An 18,117-nucleotide genomic window follows, 5' to 3' on the forward strand; every position below is an offset into this window, starting at 1 on the left:
GGGGAGGAACAGAACATTTGGAAACAAGATATGAAAATGTTTCTAATAATCTATATCTGAATCTAGACAAGTTAGATATTTTTCTTAGTAGACAGGGTACAAGAAAAGAAGAAAATTGAAATAAACTCAAGACAAAGTCCAACAACTAATATTTCAAATACTATCTTAAAAGTCAAACCATAAACTTTTGAAGTTGGGAAATACAAAGGGACAAAAAATACACATTCATTCCCACTTAATGTAACTTGCACAACTTCAAATGCCTGCTACTCAGCTATATACTTTAATTCTAGGCCTAGCTAAGTAGAGAATCAAAGTACTTCTCCAACATCTTCTTCAACCTCATTGCCACATCAACCATTGTAAAATCCCAAGTTATAATTTCCCTCTATATAATTTGATATAGTGCACAAGATCTGGAAAGTAAACGAGAACCCAAATAATCCACCTAAACAAAAATCAAGTTATGTAAACACAACATGTTGAGATAATAATAATTAACTATAATTATAACAAGAATAATTAGGGAAAAGGGAAAGAAGGAAAAAACCGCTATCGCCAATAAGAAGGAGCTTGATGAGGTAATCGTAAAGGGCACGTTCCCTAGCAGGTGGAGCTGCCATCTCTCTGTTTCTATACATTTTTAGACTTGTAATGAATTTAACTTAATTAGATGAAAACATATAGACATTATAACATCAAATATAATAGTATTCAACAAAATCTATGACAAATTATTAACTGTCAATTACTTTAAAAACCTTCAAAGACAAGATTATTTTAAACTTTTATCTTTGACAACTCAAGTATATTTTGGTGGTTGTCAATTTGTCTATCACCTTTTCTATTTTCTTATTCCAAGAATAACTGGTTGAATTAGCTTTAGGAGCATGCTGAGTATTCCTTAGTCAATGTGCATTGTTTCAAACAATCTCCGTGTAAGTATTGGATTTCAAATTCTAACAGTTAATTCAAACCATTGAACCCATCACCAAAATCCAAAGCCTCATAGAAATTCAAACAACCAACCAAGAAAAAAACAAATTTCAAAGAATTCCATCACCATAAACACCATTCCAATTGAATTCATGTGACAACATCAGCTGCATTTTCTTTCTCTCCGTGACAAACTGTAATCACAATTTAAAACCACCTATAACTATCTAAACCTATCATTATTATAGTAAAAAGTGTATAAGATACTTAATACAAAGTATTTTTTAGAATTGTTACTACCAAACATATCATTGTTGTAATGTCTTTCATACTTTTCTAGGGACTACTGGACCAGGCATCCTAGATCTCTTTCACCTTCCATCCGATTCACTGTTCATCCTACAGTTTCAAGAATAAGAATTAGACAATAAAATAAAAACCATAACAGGACACAAATGAAAAAAATAAAAAAACAATAAAATATTTACTAAGTTTATCTGACATACATAACAAATTGGCCCCACACAAGGTTAGAAAGAGCTTCCTAATAATATTTGTGTCATTGTTGGAGAGTTCCAAAGAGAATAAAATAAATAAATAAATAAATATAAAGTTCAAAAAAACAAGACAAATAATAAAAAGCAGTTGTTGCCTACATTTATTTGTCTCCATGGGAAGATTGGTACATGCTACTAAAATTAATTGGATGGAGAAAATATCCATAGTTATGAATTGCCTTTGCTTTATCTGCTTCTTTATCCTTTAATTCTTTTGCTTTCTTCCAGAATTCATTATAATTCTTGAGACTGCAAATCTCACAGCTCTCTAGCAAACATCAAGTGAAAGGTTCTTTAAATAATTTAAACAAAAAAAATTCTATATATATACATTCACATGAGAATACCTGAGTTATCAATAGAATCGCTATAAAAGTCACAAAATGGTATATGAATTTCCTCAAACTCATGAACTCGAGCATAGAAAATTCTAGGCTCGGCTGTCGAATGGGCAATTTTAGGCACAGCCTTTCAAAAGAGGTGGCGAAGAAAACCAAGATCACCGAAGCACATTATCCTGGTTTTGCCCATACTGACCAAACTTGAAATCTTGTACTCCTCTTCCTAAAAAACAAATATCTAACTAAAAAAAATTCGAATAAAAGTAATGTACTTTGAGAAAATCAATAGATTAAAAGCCTTATTATCTATGCTTTTATTATAATGATCCATTGCCAATACATGATAAGGATGCGTCTGTTTCAAAGAAAATAGATTCTCGGCTCTGTAGCACAAAACAATTACAGAAAAAGGATGTATAAAAAAACAAATTGACTAATTAATATTAATATATTTAAATAAAATAGATTATTATGATGCACTCACTCAGTTGGCTCATGAGTATGTGAACTAGGAGGAGATTTAAAATGGTACGAGTCAGGGATTTGGATATCTTTGTCATATAGTCCACTGGCGGGGAACGCCATAAGTCACTCATAACTAGGCACATAATAAGGGTCTCTGCTTCAAACAAAAGAGTATGAGATGTTCCCAACTAAACATAGAAGAGAAAGCCGAAAAAGACAAAGGGATCACTTGGGTTCTGAATCCATGTCAGAATTTTATGCCTTGAAGCCTGAAAACAATTACTACTTTAGAATTCTGAAAACGTACAACAAACCTGCAATAAAAGATACATTCATATTAACAAATTAAAACTTGAGAACTGATATCAATAAAAGCTTCAAACATTGCAATAATCTAATGTAAACAAATAGTTCAGAAATACATGGTTATAAGGTCAGAAACTAAAACTATATTTCTTTAAATGTTCATCCAAATATTTGTAATACAACACAGATTTTTTGTCCAGTACCAGAACAAAAGAAAGTAAAAAATTTAAGTGATGTGATGTTTTCATAAAAATTAACACCAAACCTTTAATTCCATGGTAAACACATATGCACAGAATCAATATATTTTATTATTGTTTTTGAAAAGCAAAATGTCTAGGTCAACATAAAGGGAACAAATCATAAACATAAAAAAGTGCATCATATGTTCCAGTGTAAAGACATACTTCTGCTGTTCTAGAGTGCCAACAGAATTCCCTCCTCTATGTTACATACTGAATTATCATAGAATTTCTAAATAGCAAATACCCCTTACAGATAAAATACCACAACTTCCAAATTTTATTCCATTCCATAGGATTAGGTGACTATCCCCAAACCCACTCCCCATTATCTTGATCAATTTAGCAAGAAAATAACATTCAGAGTCATATAGATCAATTCATTTGATATATATCGATAAATTCTTTTTCCTCTCGTATTTGTTTCATTCATGGACAGATTTTGCCAATAAATAGACTACACAATTTGAGTATTTGACAACCACATCTTAGCAACACACCACAAATATCATGAATCAAACCTTAGAAATGAAAACCCTAGAAATGAAGTAAGTAACACAAGAAAAAAACTAGAATATACAGATAACAATATTAAAATAAACGGAACAATTAAAATACACAGATAAAAAATGGTGAATGAAGAGAAATGAGTTAAAAAAATCCCAAAAATGGTGTCTTTTAGAGATCAAAGAAGAGAAGATCCAAATGGGTCCTGATGTTACGTTCTCTTTCTCTTTATCTTCTCTATGGTGTCTTGAGGTTGAGCCATTCATAAATCACTTCATCTCTCTCACCAATAGTCTCCACATGAACACAAACCATCCTTAAAATGATGAAACCTATTTGAATCCCTTACAATGATCTCTCTTTGAACAAGCTTTGATATAAGCTTTATTGCTGCATGACAGTTTATACATGCTCTAAGATTCTTTATGATTCTAAGCGTCGTTCCAGGAGCAGTACTAATTAGCCCATAAGCAATTGCAATCCTCTCACTATGAACACAAAGATTCTCCTCCTTCTCTTCATAATTCAGATCATGCAGAACAGAATCTGTATGAGGGACAAACCCAATCTCGTTCAACCTTTTCTCCAATCTCTGAAGCTCATTGAAGATTTCCTCGGTCCTTGGATGCGACTTGTCGCCTACATGAAATGCCTGCAGTTTCCCATTGATTTCAATTAAACTGAATCCAAGGTCTTTATTTAACCCTTTTTCCTTCATAAGAACACGAACACGTGCAACGCAATCCCACATACGCGAGGAAGCATAAAGATTAGAGAGTTGTACATAGTGTCCTGTGTTATAAGGATCCAATGAGAATAGCTTGTTTGCTGCATATTCTCCCATCATTACATGGCGATGGATCTTGCATGCACTCAGAAGTGCTCCCCAAACACTCACACCAGGTTCAATTGGCATTGTCATGACAAAAGCAAAAGCTCTGTCTAGATAACCTGCGCGCCCCAAGAGGTCAACCACACATGAATAATGCTCATTGCGAGGCTCAATTCCGAAGTCTCTCATGCAATGGAACAGCTCCCAACCCTGTTTTACAAGGCCAGAATGATTGCATGCTGTGAGAAGCCCGATAAAGGTGACATCATTTGGACAAACCCCTGCTTGTTTCATTGCTTGGTAAAGACAAATCGCTTCCCAGCCTTGACCGTGTAATCCATATCCCATAATCATTGCACTCCAGACAACAACATCCTTTTCAGATGTACGATCGAATACCCTGCGAGCAAATTCTACACTTCCACATTTTGCATACATGTCTATGAGGGTGGTGTTAACAAAGATGTCAGTTCTATATTTACTCGCAGTAACATAGTCATCCATCCATTGTGCTAATTCAACGGAACCAACTTGTGCACAAGCTAAGACTGCAGATCTAACAGTGACAGAATCTGGTCGTATATTTCTTCTGATCATGTCGTGAAATAATTGTACTGCTTCCTCGGCATGACCATTTTTTGCATAACCAGATATCATTGCATTCCACATAATCACATTATTCGTCTCCATTTGATCAAAAAAAGATCTTGCAATTGTCACCTGACCACATTTTGCATACAATGCTATAAGCGAAATATGCAAATCGGGCTCATCTTCAAGACCCATTTTGATGACACAACCATGAAGAGATCTTCCTTGCTCCAGGTCATCCACATCAGTATAAGCCCTCAGAATGCTTACCAGAGCAATCCAATCTGGTTTCACATCGGTTTTTCTCATTTGATCAAACAATCTCAAAGCTTCCATAGCTTCCCCATTCTGCGCATATCCAGAAATGATCGAAGTCCATGAAACAATAGTTCTATCACACAACCTATTAAACACTACTCTTGCATTACCAATTTGACCACATTTAGCATACAACGCCAAAAGGCCATTCTGCACAAACACATCCAAAACAAACCCATATCTGAACACCTGACCATGAACTAACCGGCTCAAACCGAAATCCGATAACTCAGTACAAGCTTTGAGCACATAAGGAAAAGTGTAGCAATCTGGATGCACCCCTGCCGATCTCATCCGGCTATACATTTCAAGGCTCTCCCTAAACATGTTGCTTCTCGAATAACTCCTAATAATAGCATTCCACATAAACACATCCGGATGGCAAAATTCATCGAACACCTTGCGTGCATAACAAACTTCTCCAATATTTGAACTTCCATTAACAAGTTTTGTCATGAGAAACCCCTTATGCTGCAACCCCGAGACATATAACTGGCAATGTATCTGATTCAATTGGTTCCTGTGTGTTGAATTATCAATAAGAGAAGCATAGAAAGAGTCCGAATTGAAGCTAGGATCAATCTTAACACAAGGTTCTTCGAAGGCAAGTGCAGGTGAAGAACAAAAATGTTTGAGAAAATTGAGGAAGAACAAGCATTTGGGTATTTCAAAAGATTTAAACTTTTGGTAATTTGTAGCAATAACACACGATGATTGCTGAAACTGAGACACCATAGCCAACAAGTTCTTCGTTCTTGGTTACCACACTGCCAACCCATTACCCACACCATAAATAGCCACCGTGACCACACAGACGCCGCCGCAAGAGTAACGGCACAAGTCTTCACGGTGTCCACCGTATGACCTCTCTTCGCGCTACCATCTCCAGTTCTCCACCGTGTCTGATATGTTTCAGAACCAAATATGTTTCAGAACCAAACCGGTAATTGACAAGGTCATACAACTGGGTAACCAAATCACTTGTTCAACAATAATTACTTAAAAAGTAAGCTTGTTTATTGATATTATATAATTTTAGATAGCTATTTAGAAAAAGAAAACAGAAGAAAATAAAATATTTAATTTCTAGGACAATTTTATTTAATAAGTAGAAGAATTTGTTGAGTTATAGGATTTTTTTAAATAAAATAAAAAAAAAATTATTATTTACTCAGAACCTACTTTTTAATTTTAATTTTTTAATATGTACTCTGAAAACGATAATAATAATAATCGTCATTATTAATCTTTTAATTCTTTTTAAATTTGATATTTATGAAGAATTATATTGGAGTTTGCCTCCAATAAAAGTTAAAACTTGAACCCGGGTATAATTGTCAAGGAAACACATGACATACCACTCAACCAAGCCTCTAACACAAGGTTTTTCTTTCTACTTTGGAGTTTTGGGTGGACTTTCGGGTGGTTCCAAATTGGGATTTGGGAGTAGTACTTTATTGGCCGAATAGTTGTTCACCTCCGGCCCAAATAAAGTGACAAAAATGTGAACAATCGAACCAAGTTTTACAGCTCTCAGCAGCAGTATTATTCATAGATCACGCTGAAAATCTTCTCACAGCCTCAAACTCTAAAATAGCGGCCACCTTGCCTTTAGCTGCGGAAGCCTTAGCGGTTAGAGAAGCACTAATAATAGCAAGGAACTTTCAATTGGAAAGAATTATTTTGGAATCTGACAGTTTGATTCTCATCCAAGCTCTAAAATCAAAGGCATCAATTGCAGAAATTCAAGTTATTTTGGATGACATTTTGGATTTAGCACGACATATCTCAAATTGTGGGTTTACCTGAGTTCCTAGAGACGGGAATGCCTTAGCGCATGAAGTAGCCAAGCTTTCAGCCGGCGGTTCTCTTCAACAGGATTGGGTGCAAGCCGCAAACCATGGCGAACATTTTGAAAAGAGAGAACGACATGTCACTGCAAATGGCAAACAGATCATGAGCATGTAATTTGTTTTGGATTGGCTGTGAATCAATTGAATCAGAAAGGAATTTATTTTGTTTGTAGGTTGAAAGTTTGAGGGTAATTTGGTTATGCATTTTGGGACTTCCATCCTGGGGAGACGGTGATACAGCATGTTTGCTGGTTCATTACCTTCCTTGTTTGAATTTGGGTGTTCTGACGCTGTTCCAAAGAGTGAGAGAAGACTTGATAGATCGGTAGCATTAAGGGAAGAAGGCTGAGTTTCATTGAGTCACAATCCATCTTCGATTCTGTCTGATCTGTGGCAGTGGGTCCGCATGCATCCCAAGGTAATGTGGCCACGAAGATTGGTGTTCCTGATGTGGGTCAGCTGCGGTTACAGCTTCGGCAACCTATCGAGATCGCAACTTGAGCTGCTGAGTGCTGGAGGGTGTTCACGGAGACGTCCTTGCTGTGGCTTCGGAAGGAAAAGCTCTGTTGTAGGCTTCATCTTTAAGGTTCAGCTTCAATGATGGGCGACGGGTTTCTGCTACACTGACGAGGGTTCTTCAAGTTCTTGCCGGCGAGCACAAAGAGCTTTGATACTATGCACAATTTCCATTTATTCATGTGACTGGAAGTTGCTAGGAGAAAGCTGCTGCAAGGAGGGAGCTCCACTCTCGACTAACTTAGGCGCAGGGTTGATTTCTTATTAGGCTGGGATTGGAATTTTTTGGGTCTGGGCCCTTTTGGCCTGGATCTGACCAAAAAAAACAAGTTTTACAGCTCCAAACTCATTTTAATCAAAGTCAGTGTCTGAACTCTGAACTATTAAAGTAGTTGAAGGTTTCCTCATCTGTGTTGTAACCTGTAATGAAGACCCGCATGGTACTTTGGAGTCTCTCATTAGGTCCAACTCAACCCAAATACTGGTAATAAGTGTGGTAGTCAGCATAGATTTTGAGTAAGTCATAAACTGGCCCATACTTGTATATGTATTGGAAAGTTTCCCTTAACAATTATCTTATTGGTCATCCCTTCATCATATAGTAATAGCATTCCTGAAAGCCCAATTTTAAGCTGAGGCTGAAAATAAAATAAAAACATTATATGTGTTTGTTTCAATTTTTTTTAAATTAATGTAATAAAAGGCTAATTAAAAGAATAATTTAAATGATTAAAAGTCTCAACTTTAAATGAGATTTGGAACCGAGTGCATTTTGGCAGTGGAATTGTTGTTGTAATCTCTAAATATTGATTCTAGCTTTCACAACACCTATCAATGCATGTTGCATACATGACACTTAAAAAAAATGTTAAATAATATAATTATAACATAAATAATATTTTTTTAAAAAAATCACCTTTCTAAAGCAAAGAATTTATACTTACATACAGAAAATTTATTAAGAATTTGATTTTTTCTCGTAATCGCTTCTGCAGCATAAGTTTCAGTACATCATAGATGGATAATGAAAGAAATTCATAGTGCTATGAAACTACAAAATTATACTTAAAGTTGATTCAAATATAATAATTAACTGTATCAAATCACCTAAATTATTATTTTTTTATCAACAATAGATATAAATTTACTTGTTGTAATTTTGTAGTGGGAGTACATAATATATAAAATATAATAACTCAATAAATATTTTTTAAGAAATTTTTTATTCTCTTTAAATTGAGAAGAACTAAAAAATATTTGTTAATTTATTACACTTTATATACTATGTACTTCTTATGTACTCCTATTAAAAAATTGACAAATAAACTTACATCTATTATTGATAACTAAGTAATAAATTTATTAACAAAAACTACACAAATAAACAAATTAAAATAAAATAAAATAATATATAAAATTTTAAATAAACAAAACAAATTATATTCTAATATAAATCTGAAAAAATACGACATCAACAAAAAACTTGAATAAGTTAAAATAATCAAAGATAAAAAACAATTATTAACTCAACAACTTAACAATTTTTTTTATTTGAAAATTTTTATGAAATTTCCATTTGAAAACTTTTCTAAAATTTTTTAATGAAAATTGTGTAGAGATTGACAACACAACAAAAATTTTGAATTAGACTAATTGAAAAAATGAAACTTAAGGAATAAGTCATGGAAATAATGCAACTCATGCAAATCATCAGAAAGCTCGAATTATACTAACATTAAAACTGATTCTAATAATCAAAATAAGAAATAATTATAAATTTAATAACAATTTAAATTAGACTCTGACTCCAAAAAAAATTCAAAAACCAAACAACAACAAAACAAATGCATAACTCATGAAGTAGAAGCCTACCTGAGGATGAGCTTGAGATGACTACAAGAACTTCAAGAAGATGTTAACTGTGTGACACTGCCTTTTCTTTGCAATTTGGGGAGTGGAGGGAGAATTGCATAATAAATTAATAATAATATATAGTTAAATAATATAATTATAACATAAATAATATTTTTTTTCAAAAAAATCACCTTTCTAGAACAAAGAATTTATACTTACATATAAAAAATTTATTAAGATTTTGATTTCGTCTCGTAATCACTTTCGGCAGCATAAGTTCTCAGAACATTGTAGATGGATAATGAAAAAAATCCATAGTGCTATGAAACTATAAAATTATATTTAAAGTTTATTCAAATATAATAATTAACAGTATCAAATCACTTAAATTATTTTTTTATCAACAATAAATGTAAGTTTACTTGTTGTAATTTTTTAGTAGGAGTACATAGTATATAAAGTGTAATAACTCAATAAATATTTTTTAAAAAAATTTTCATTCTCTTCAAAATGAGAAAAATTAAAAAATATTTGTTGAATTATTACTTTTTATATACTATGTACTCCTTATGTACTCACACTAAAAAATTATAACAAATAAACTTACATCTACTGATAAAAAAATAATTTAAATAACAAATCTACTAACAAAAACTACACAAATAAACAAATTAAAATAAAATAATATATAAAATTATAAATAAACAAAAAAATCATATTCTAATATAAATATGAAAAAATACGACATCAATAAAAAACTTGAAAAAGTTAAAATAATAAAAAAAAGAAACAATTATTAACTCAACAACTTAACAAATTTTTTTATTTGAAAAGTTTCATGAAATTTCTATTTGAAAACTTTTCTAAAATTTTTTAATAGAAATGGTGTAGAGATGGGCAACACAACAGAAAGTTCGAATTAGACTAATAAAAAAAATGCAACTCATGAGATAAGTTATAGAAATAATGTAACTCATGCAAATCATCAGAAAGTTCGAATTATACTAACGTTAAAGTTAATTCCAATAATCAAAATAAGAAACTATTATAAATTCAACAACAATTTAAATTAGATTCTGATTTCAAAAGAAAACTCCAAAAAAATTCAAGAACCAAATAACAACGAAACAAATGCATAACTCATGGAGTAGAGGCATACCTGAAGATGAGCTTGAAATGACTACAAAAACTTCAAGATGTTAATTATGTGGCACTGCGTTCTCTTTACCATCTGGGGAGTGGAGGGAGAATTGCATAATAAATTAACAATGATATATATTTTAAATTTACTGCAAGTATTTTCTATTATTTAAGGAAAAAGATACGTATATAGAAAGAAATATAATTAATTTTTCATTTGATTGCTATTATCTACTCAAACCTAACTTTAAAATGTCAAATTATTCTAATATAATAAAATATAAATTAGTATAATATATTTAAAAATTTAAGATAAATTACTGTTTTTATTATCTGTAATAATATTATGAAAATATAAATCTTTAGAAATGATGTAAGCTTTATCCCGATATTATATATTATGGCAGAAAATATTTATTGAATCAAACTATTCTTATAAAAAAATCATAAGAGATAAAAGTTTCTGTCGATTAAAAAGATCGGGATCTCCATAAATAAAAAAATCAAATAAATAAATTTTTTAGTTATTATTTTCATGTGAAAGAGCTTAATTTTTTACTAAAAATTAATTTTAATATTCATTATCTAAAACTTGAAAGAATTTAATGTTTATACTTTTACATTTGATTAGGTGTTAAGTCTGTTGCACAAATAAAAATAATTAATTTTTATATTTATTATTTTAAAAAAAAAAATCTCTCTCTTTATATATAAAAATATAATTAGATATTAGTGTAAAAAATTTATATTGATAGTTATAAAATTAATTTAAAATTATTATTTTTTGAAACAATTGAATCTTGATCTGATTATTACATTAGTATTTTTTTAAATTATATGTAATAAATATATAAAAGAAGAGAAGTGAAAATATAAATTAAAAAGATAAGTAATAAAATTATAAAATTAAATAAAAAAATTAAAAATATGTATATAATAATATATTTTTTTATGTGAATAATATTATGAAATATTTTTTAATATTATAAAATATTTTATAATTATATTTAATTATAAATTTAATTTATTTTTTATAATTTTATTAATTTATTTGAATTTTATTATTTTATTAATTTTATTTTTGGTAAAACATAAATGAAAAGAGAGACAGAAAATGAGAGAAAAATAAAAAAGAAGAAGGAGAGAGATATAGAGTTTGTTAAATTTGGAGAAAAAAATTATTTTAATTGTAATGAAAGAATATCTCGTGACATATTTTAGTTTATCAAATTAGTAATATAAAATAGGGTTAAGTATGATTTTGGTCCCTAAGGTAGGGGCTGAAAATTTTTTTCGTCCCCAATTTTTTTTCACTAAAAAATGGTCCTAAATTTTTCAGTTTGTTTTAAAATCGTTTTTTTTACCAAATTTTTTATTTTTAGTCCGAAAATACCATTAACAATTTTTTTTTTAAAAGAAAAGAAACACGGGTTAAAGGAAATGGGAGAGAGTATCAGCTGGAGGGGGGTTGGGTTTTGGTTCAGGGAGAAGAAAGGGAAGGGAAGGGGAAGGGGAAGGGGAAGGGGAAGAGCCACTGCTGCCGCTCCTGCTCCTCATCATTCAGTCCTCGTTGCTGGATCTCACCGTGAGGGTGGACGTTGCGCGCCGCGAGCCATTTCTACTCCTCCGCCCCTCCTTGCCGACGTCATCGCCTCGCCTTGTCGCCCTCGTCTCGCCACACCTCTTCCTCGCCGTCGCACCTCGTCTCGTCGTTTGTTTTGGTAATTATATTTATGAATTTTTTATTCTTGTAATTGAAGATGAATTTGAGAATTTTTTTATTATTGTAATTGTATCTGAGTTTTGTTAATAAAAGAGGAAGAATTTTAGTTTTAAATTTTGTTGATGGTTCTGAGTTTTGGTTGTTCTGATTTTATGAGTTCTAATTTTCTGAGGTGATGGTGGTGGTGGGTTTTGAGTTTTGTTGTTCTTCTGATGATGACCATGATGATAATGGTGGTGGTGGTGGTGGGTTCTGGTTGATTTTGTTGTTCTTCTTATGATGATGATGATGACCATGATGATAAATGTGGTGGTAGTGGTGGTGGGTTTTGGTTCGGCTTGGACTTCTAGTTGATTTTGGGGGAAGTTCTGATGATGATGATGATGATGATGATGATGATGTCCATGATGATAATGGTGGTGGTGGGTTCTGGTTCGGCTTGAGCTTCTGTTGATTTTGGGGAAGAAGGGAGAAGAGTATTTTCGTTCGAAGGACAATTTTAAACCTTAGTTAAACCTTTGGGATTATTTTGTAGCGAAAAAAAGACCCGGGACGAAATAAATTTTCGACCCCTACCTTAGGAACTAAAATTGTATTTAACCCTATAAAATATAAATTATAAGTTATATATAGAATGGGAATGATAGAGAGAAATAGAGAAGGGGAGAGAGATATATAAGAAAATGGAAAAAAAAAGTTTATTAATTAAAAAAAATATTTCATCTCAATTTTAATAAAAGAGTGTGATGTGACATATTTTAGTTGTTAAATTAATAATATAATATAATATAATTATATTTCATCTCAAATCTACCTGTTAAATATATTCCAAAATCCAAACACAAATATTTATTTCTTTAATAGTGAGGGTAGTCTTATTTTTTTCTTTTTTGTTTTGGAAAATAAACCTATAATAGTCTTCTGTATTTGACTATTTCATATATATATATATAAGCATCTATATCTTATCTAAAATCAACTATTAAAATTAGTTGTTTTAATATAAATATATGTTAAATAAATATTAAAAATAATTTTAAAAAATACATATATTTTATACACATAAATTTATATTAATATATACAAAATACATGGTGACTAATTTTTATATATAAATAATATTTTTTATAAATTTATATATATTATATCTAAGTAGCTGATTTAATTGCTAGTTTTTTTTTTTTTGGTACATATAGCATAATTGATTATATATAGTTAAATCCTAAAAGTTACATTTAATTAGAAGCAACATTTAATATTTGTAACACATTAATTAATAAATTCTTACAATGTATTCTTAAATATAAACTTTGTATTTAATATTTTGAGTTTGTTTTAATTTTATTTTTATTTTTGTCTTACATATTCAAAGAGGTTAATTGGTAGAAAGTTCAGTGACTCTCATGTCCAAAATAACATGAAACTCTGGCCATTTCAAGTCACTAATGTTGATGACGTTCTAAAGATTGTTGTTGAACACAAAAGTGAGAAAAGGTCTTGCACTGCTAAAGAAATCTCATCAATGATCTTAGCAAAAATGCGCGAAACCGCATAGCAATTTCTTAGAACACAAGTAACGAATGGGGTAATTACAATGCTTGCTTATTTTAGGTGAAAATTCAGGTGAAATCGACTTCACGTGAAGTTGATACCTGAGAGCTATTAGATGATTTGATTGATTTAACTAAATTTTCATCTAACGACTCTCAGATATCAACTTCACGTAAAATGGACTTCACCTGAGTTTTTACCCTTATTTTAACGACTCTCAGCGGCAAGCCACCAAAGATGCCGGTCCTATCGCCGGCCTCAAGGTAATGAGCATACTCAACTAGCCAAGTGCGTAGCAAATACTTACGGCCTGGACACTAAAAATTATTTTATTTATTTAAAATTTAAATAATAAATTATAAATATAAATTTTAAAATTGACTAACATTAACTAAAAAAACATTAATTTCCTACTTATTTCTCAGTTTATATAAATTAACTAGTCGTACTTTTTTATACTGTACAATATTTTGTTCTTAATTATTATTAGTATTATTTTAATTAACATAGTACACTTGCAGTAATTAACTTTTGGTGACGAATATGCCAATATATAGGTTCAAATCTTTTACTCAGGTCACAATGTTACATGCAAACAATAATCTTGGTAAACTCAATATTAGTGGAGAAAATTAATAACCAATGAACTCCGATCTACACACACTCTATCTTCCTCGTCGTCCTCGCTTAGCAGCAGCCAAAATTGAAAGTGTCTCAAATCTTTTTCTTCTCTTTCAAAAACTTATACGTCATTATTAGATAAATTAAAGAAAGACATACGGATAATTATATGTCTAAATATATAACTCGCTATCACAACCAACTAAAAATATTAAGGAGAAACAATATTAAAAAGAGCAATGCTAGGAACCAAAAGGGTATTAGCCAAAAATTAGTCAAATATTTTTGGATGAATCCAAAATTTCTACGAGTTAATATATAGATGTTTCTTCTGCTAAATATTAAAATATTTTTTTTTATACTAAATAGATGTTCTTTTATATATTTTTTAAAATTTTTTGTATTGCAAATGTGAATGTCTCTATTTCTTTAAGAATTTCATAATTTTTTTAAATTTTATAAATATTTAATTATTTTTTACTAAAATATAATAGAATGTTTCTTTTGTGAAGTATTAAATTTTTTTTTTATATTAAATGAATATTTTTTTATAATTCATAGCCTGCCCGCCTTATCCAGTGTAGATTATGACATCTCTTTCGTTCATATCATCCTCGTAGCCACCAAAGAACCGGAGACAATAACCCAAGTCAGCCAATAGATTGGGGTTAAAGAAAATTCAAAGAAGGCCGAAGCCTGAAAGTATGTGGACGAGAAAACCAAATAAAGTCAAGGTTTGACTCCAGAGAGAGAAAGCGCACAAAAATCTTGGATTCGTTACGGTGCGTCCGCGCATAGCATTAAACAACACCAGACGACTAGGTCTTCTCCTTTTTAAGCAAAAATTCTATCCTTTGTTTTTGATTTCAACAAATCGGAAAGCAGTTGTCTTGGAACCGCGACGGTCAACGGTGAAGATTGCGGAACGGAAACCAAGGCGCGTGAATCCGCTTCGGGCGTTGTCTCGGTCGGTGACGAAGTCAAAGGTGGACTTCATGTTGAAGCAATTGTCTTGGATGCGCTTGTTGAGGACGTTGCAGAGAGTATGGAAGTCGCCGGCGCTTCTAGCAGCATTGCTGAGAGAGAGAGGTCTATGTGTGATTGTTGGAGGTGGGTAGGTCAATGTGAGAGAGAAGATAAAGATTTTTATAGGTTTTAATTAGGTTTACTTAATTAGGTTTTAATTTTTGAATTTAAAATTAATAATTAATATAAATTAATGTAGTTTTGTTTAGTTTTTGGCTGATAACCTTTTGATTCCATATACTTTTCCTATTAAAAATGTAAATTCAATTTACAAAGTTTGAAAAGAAAATGATTCATTTAAAATTATCAATAATTTTGCTGTATGATTATAGCGATTTAATTGAGTGTTAAATGTACTAGCAAGATATTTTCCAACAATGCGCGAGCAAGACAAAGGAAGACTAGAATAATATACGTAAATTATTTGGTGTATGTAAAAAATAAAGAAGTATTGATATTGTTTAAAAAAATATATAAATTTTTTTAAATAAATAGAAAAGATTGCTAATAAAAAAAAGTAATGCTATAAAATATTATGTTATGTTATTATTCATAAATAATACTGTCAAAATATAAATGATGTTCTAAATTTTTTGTTATTTAACTTAAATATTAAAAATTAAAATAATACTTATATTACTTTTTCATACACTAATAGTGTTATTTTATTTTTCATATCAATTAATCATTTAAATATAATTTATATTTACTTCATAATAGTATTATTTGTTTTACTCGCGTAGATGTGCGGATAAATTGTTAGTGTAGATAGAAAAAGAGTAGCACGTTCAAAAAAAGTGTCAGTAATAATAAAAATCATTGAAAAGTTTAAAATTTTTCAGAAAGAAAAAGGAAAAGGAACAAGAGCGTGAAAATGCAGCAACTAGCATTAGTAGGAGCAGTCTAGGCGCAATAGTAATAATAGTAACAATAGCAGTAGCAGTAGGAGTAGTAATAGTAGTAGCAATAGTTTTTCAATTTTTGTACTTTTGTATTTTATATAATATACAGTGGAAATTTAGGCGTAGTCGACTTCACGTGAAGTTGATAGTTGATAGTCGTTAAATGCTTTAACTGGTTTGACTAAATTTTCATCTAACGACTCTCAACTATTAACTTCACGTGAAGTCGATTGCAGCTCAGTTTCTACCTTTATATATATAAAAATATAGTGACTGATTTAGTACATACCTAATATAATTATTATTTTTAGTACATACATATGCATGAACCAATAAATTCCTCCTATCTTTAAGAGATTTTTTTAACATATATTCAAAAACATTATGTATATATCATTTTTGTGTATATGTATATATTTTGTTTCATGTATTTTTTATATGTATTTTATTTCAACATACATTTTAATTTATATATATAATATAATTGATATGAATAATGCTAGCTAATTAATTTTTTAAGTCAATATTAATAAATTTTTTTGAATTATTTTATTTATTTAAAATTTAGATCCTAAATCATAAACATTTAATTTTAAATCTTAAATTATAAACATAAATTTAAAATTGACTAATATTAACTAACAAAAAAATTAATTTCCTACTATTTATCAATTTATATAAATTAACTAGTCATACTTTTTTATACGGTGAAAACTCAAGTGAGAGCGTTTAGATAAAAATTTAGTCAAATCAGTTAAATTATTTAACGGCTCTCAGTATCAACTTCACGTGAAATCGACTGTACCTGAGTTTTCACCTTTTTATACATGTACAATATTTTGTTTTTAATTATTATTAGTATTATTTTAATTACAACTAATTAATATAGTACACTTGCAGTAATTAACTTTAATTTGGTGACGAATATGCCAATATCTAGGTTCAAATCTATTTACTCATGTCACAATAATGTCACATGCAAACAATAAACTTAGTAAGTAAACTCAATACTAGTGGAGAAAACAATGAACTCCGGTCCACACACTCTATCTAGGAAGGAACTAAGAAAGAGAGAATGCAAATTATTTCAATGAAGCATGCACACGCATCTATATAAACCGCGTACCTCTTATTTTGTGGAAAAAATTAGTGGGAAAAGACACTAGGCTCCAAACATTCCTTGTCCTTCCTCTTTTGCAGCCTCAATTGAGTGTGTTGAATTGTCAACATTATATTATTATTATTATTATTATTATTATTATTATTATTATTATTATTATTAGAGTAAAGAACAAATTCGTCCTTGACCTTTTTTTCCGCGGACATTTTCGTCCTCGATGATTGAAAAATACTTTAATGTCCCTGACCCCTCGAAAAAGCAGACATATTTACCCCTCCGTTAAAGTCGCTCCGTTTGCCCTGACAAAAAACGGTGACGTGGTTCCCATGGGGCTGATTTGGCCGTTACGGGCTGCCACGTGGGATGAGCTTTTGAAAAGAGGACGTATTAGTCCCCGGAATCAAAACGTCGTCGTTTCTCCTCCACCCCCAATCTATGAAATCCTTGAGCCCTAATTCTTCGAATGCAGTGTGAGGGTGAAGCGGGTGAAGGAAGAAAGGAAGCATTCCGACCCATGGCGGAGCTCGGCCACAATTTCGACGGCCAGACCATCGAGTGGCTCCTCTGCCAGGCTGAGCCCTCAATCATCGCCGCCACCGGAACCGGAACCACTCCCGCCAGTTTCTCCTCCGTTTCCGTCTCCGTACTCGGCGGTGCTGGCTCTCTCTCTTCTCCTTCCTCAACCTCTGCAATGTCTTCGCTCGACCACAAGCCCT

General features: G+C 31.0%; 1 protein-coding gene across 8 annotated transcripts; it reads right to left on the bottom strand.

Moving 5' to 3' along the window:
* Positions 1-1,044: 1,044 nt before the first annotated feature.
* LOC112798149 (pentatricopeptide repeat-containing protein At3g12770-like) lies at positions 1,045-9,412 on the bottom strand. Of its 8 annotated transcripts, XM_072215628.1 has the most exons (8): positions 9,337-9,412; positions 7,209-8,102; positions 6,901-7,031; positions 6,454-6,710; positions 2,319-5,997; positions 1,841-2,057; positions 1,593-1,761; positions 1,045-1,335 (listed from the first exon to the last, which is right to left on the bottom strand). In XM_072215628.1, exon 5 carries the CDS (start codon positions 5,828-5,830, stop codon positions 3,638-3,640), a length of 2,193 nt encoding a protein of 730 aa, XP_072071729.1. In that variant the 5' UTR covers positions 5,831-5,997; positions 6,454-6,710; positions 6,901-7,031; positions 7,209-8,102; positions 9,337-9,412; the 3' UTR covers positions 1,045-1,335; positions 1,593-1,761; positions 1,841-2,057; positions 2,319-3,637. The 8 variants fall into 8 exon arrangements, with proteins under 8 accessions (XP_072071729.1, XP_072071731.1, XP_072071732.1 ...); XM_072215630.1 differs by lacking the exons at positions 6,454-6,710; positions 9,337-9,412 and having other exon boundaries at positions 2,319-2,613; positions 3,570-5,997; positions 7,209-7,822; XM_072215631.1 differs by lacking the exons at positions 6,454-6,710; positions 9,337-9,412 and having other exon boundaries at positions 1,841-2,076; positions 2,319-2,613; positions 3,570-5,997; positions 7,209-7,822.
* Positions 9,413-18,117: the final 8,705 nt, after the last annotated feature.

This window comes from Arachis hypogaea, chromosome 14 (genome assembly GCF_003086295.3).
Source record: "Arachis hypogaea cultivar Tifrunner chromosome 14, arahy.Tifrunner.gnm2.J5K5, whole genome shotgun sequence".
In the NCBI taxonomy this organism is placed as follows: Eukaryota; Viridiplantae; Streptophyta; class Magnoliopsida; order Fabales; family Fabaceae; genus Arachis; species Arachis hypogaea.

Bases quoted from the DNA above. Each gene is read 5' to 3' on its own strand.
- LOC112798149 (XM_072215628.1), bottom strand. From the start codon at position 5,830: ATGGTGTCTCAGTTTCAGCAATCATCGTGTGTTATTGCTACAAATTAC.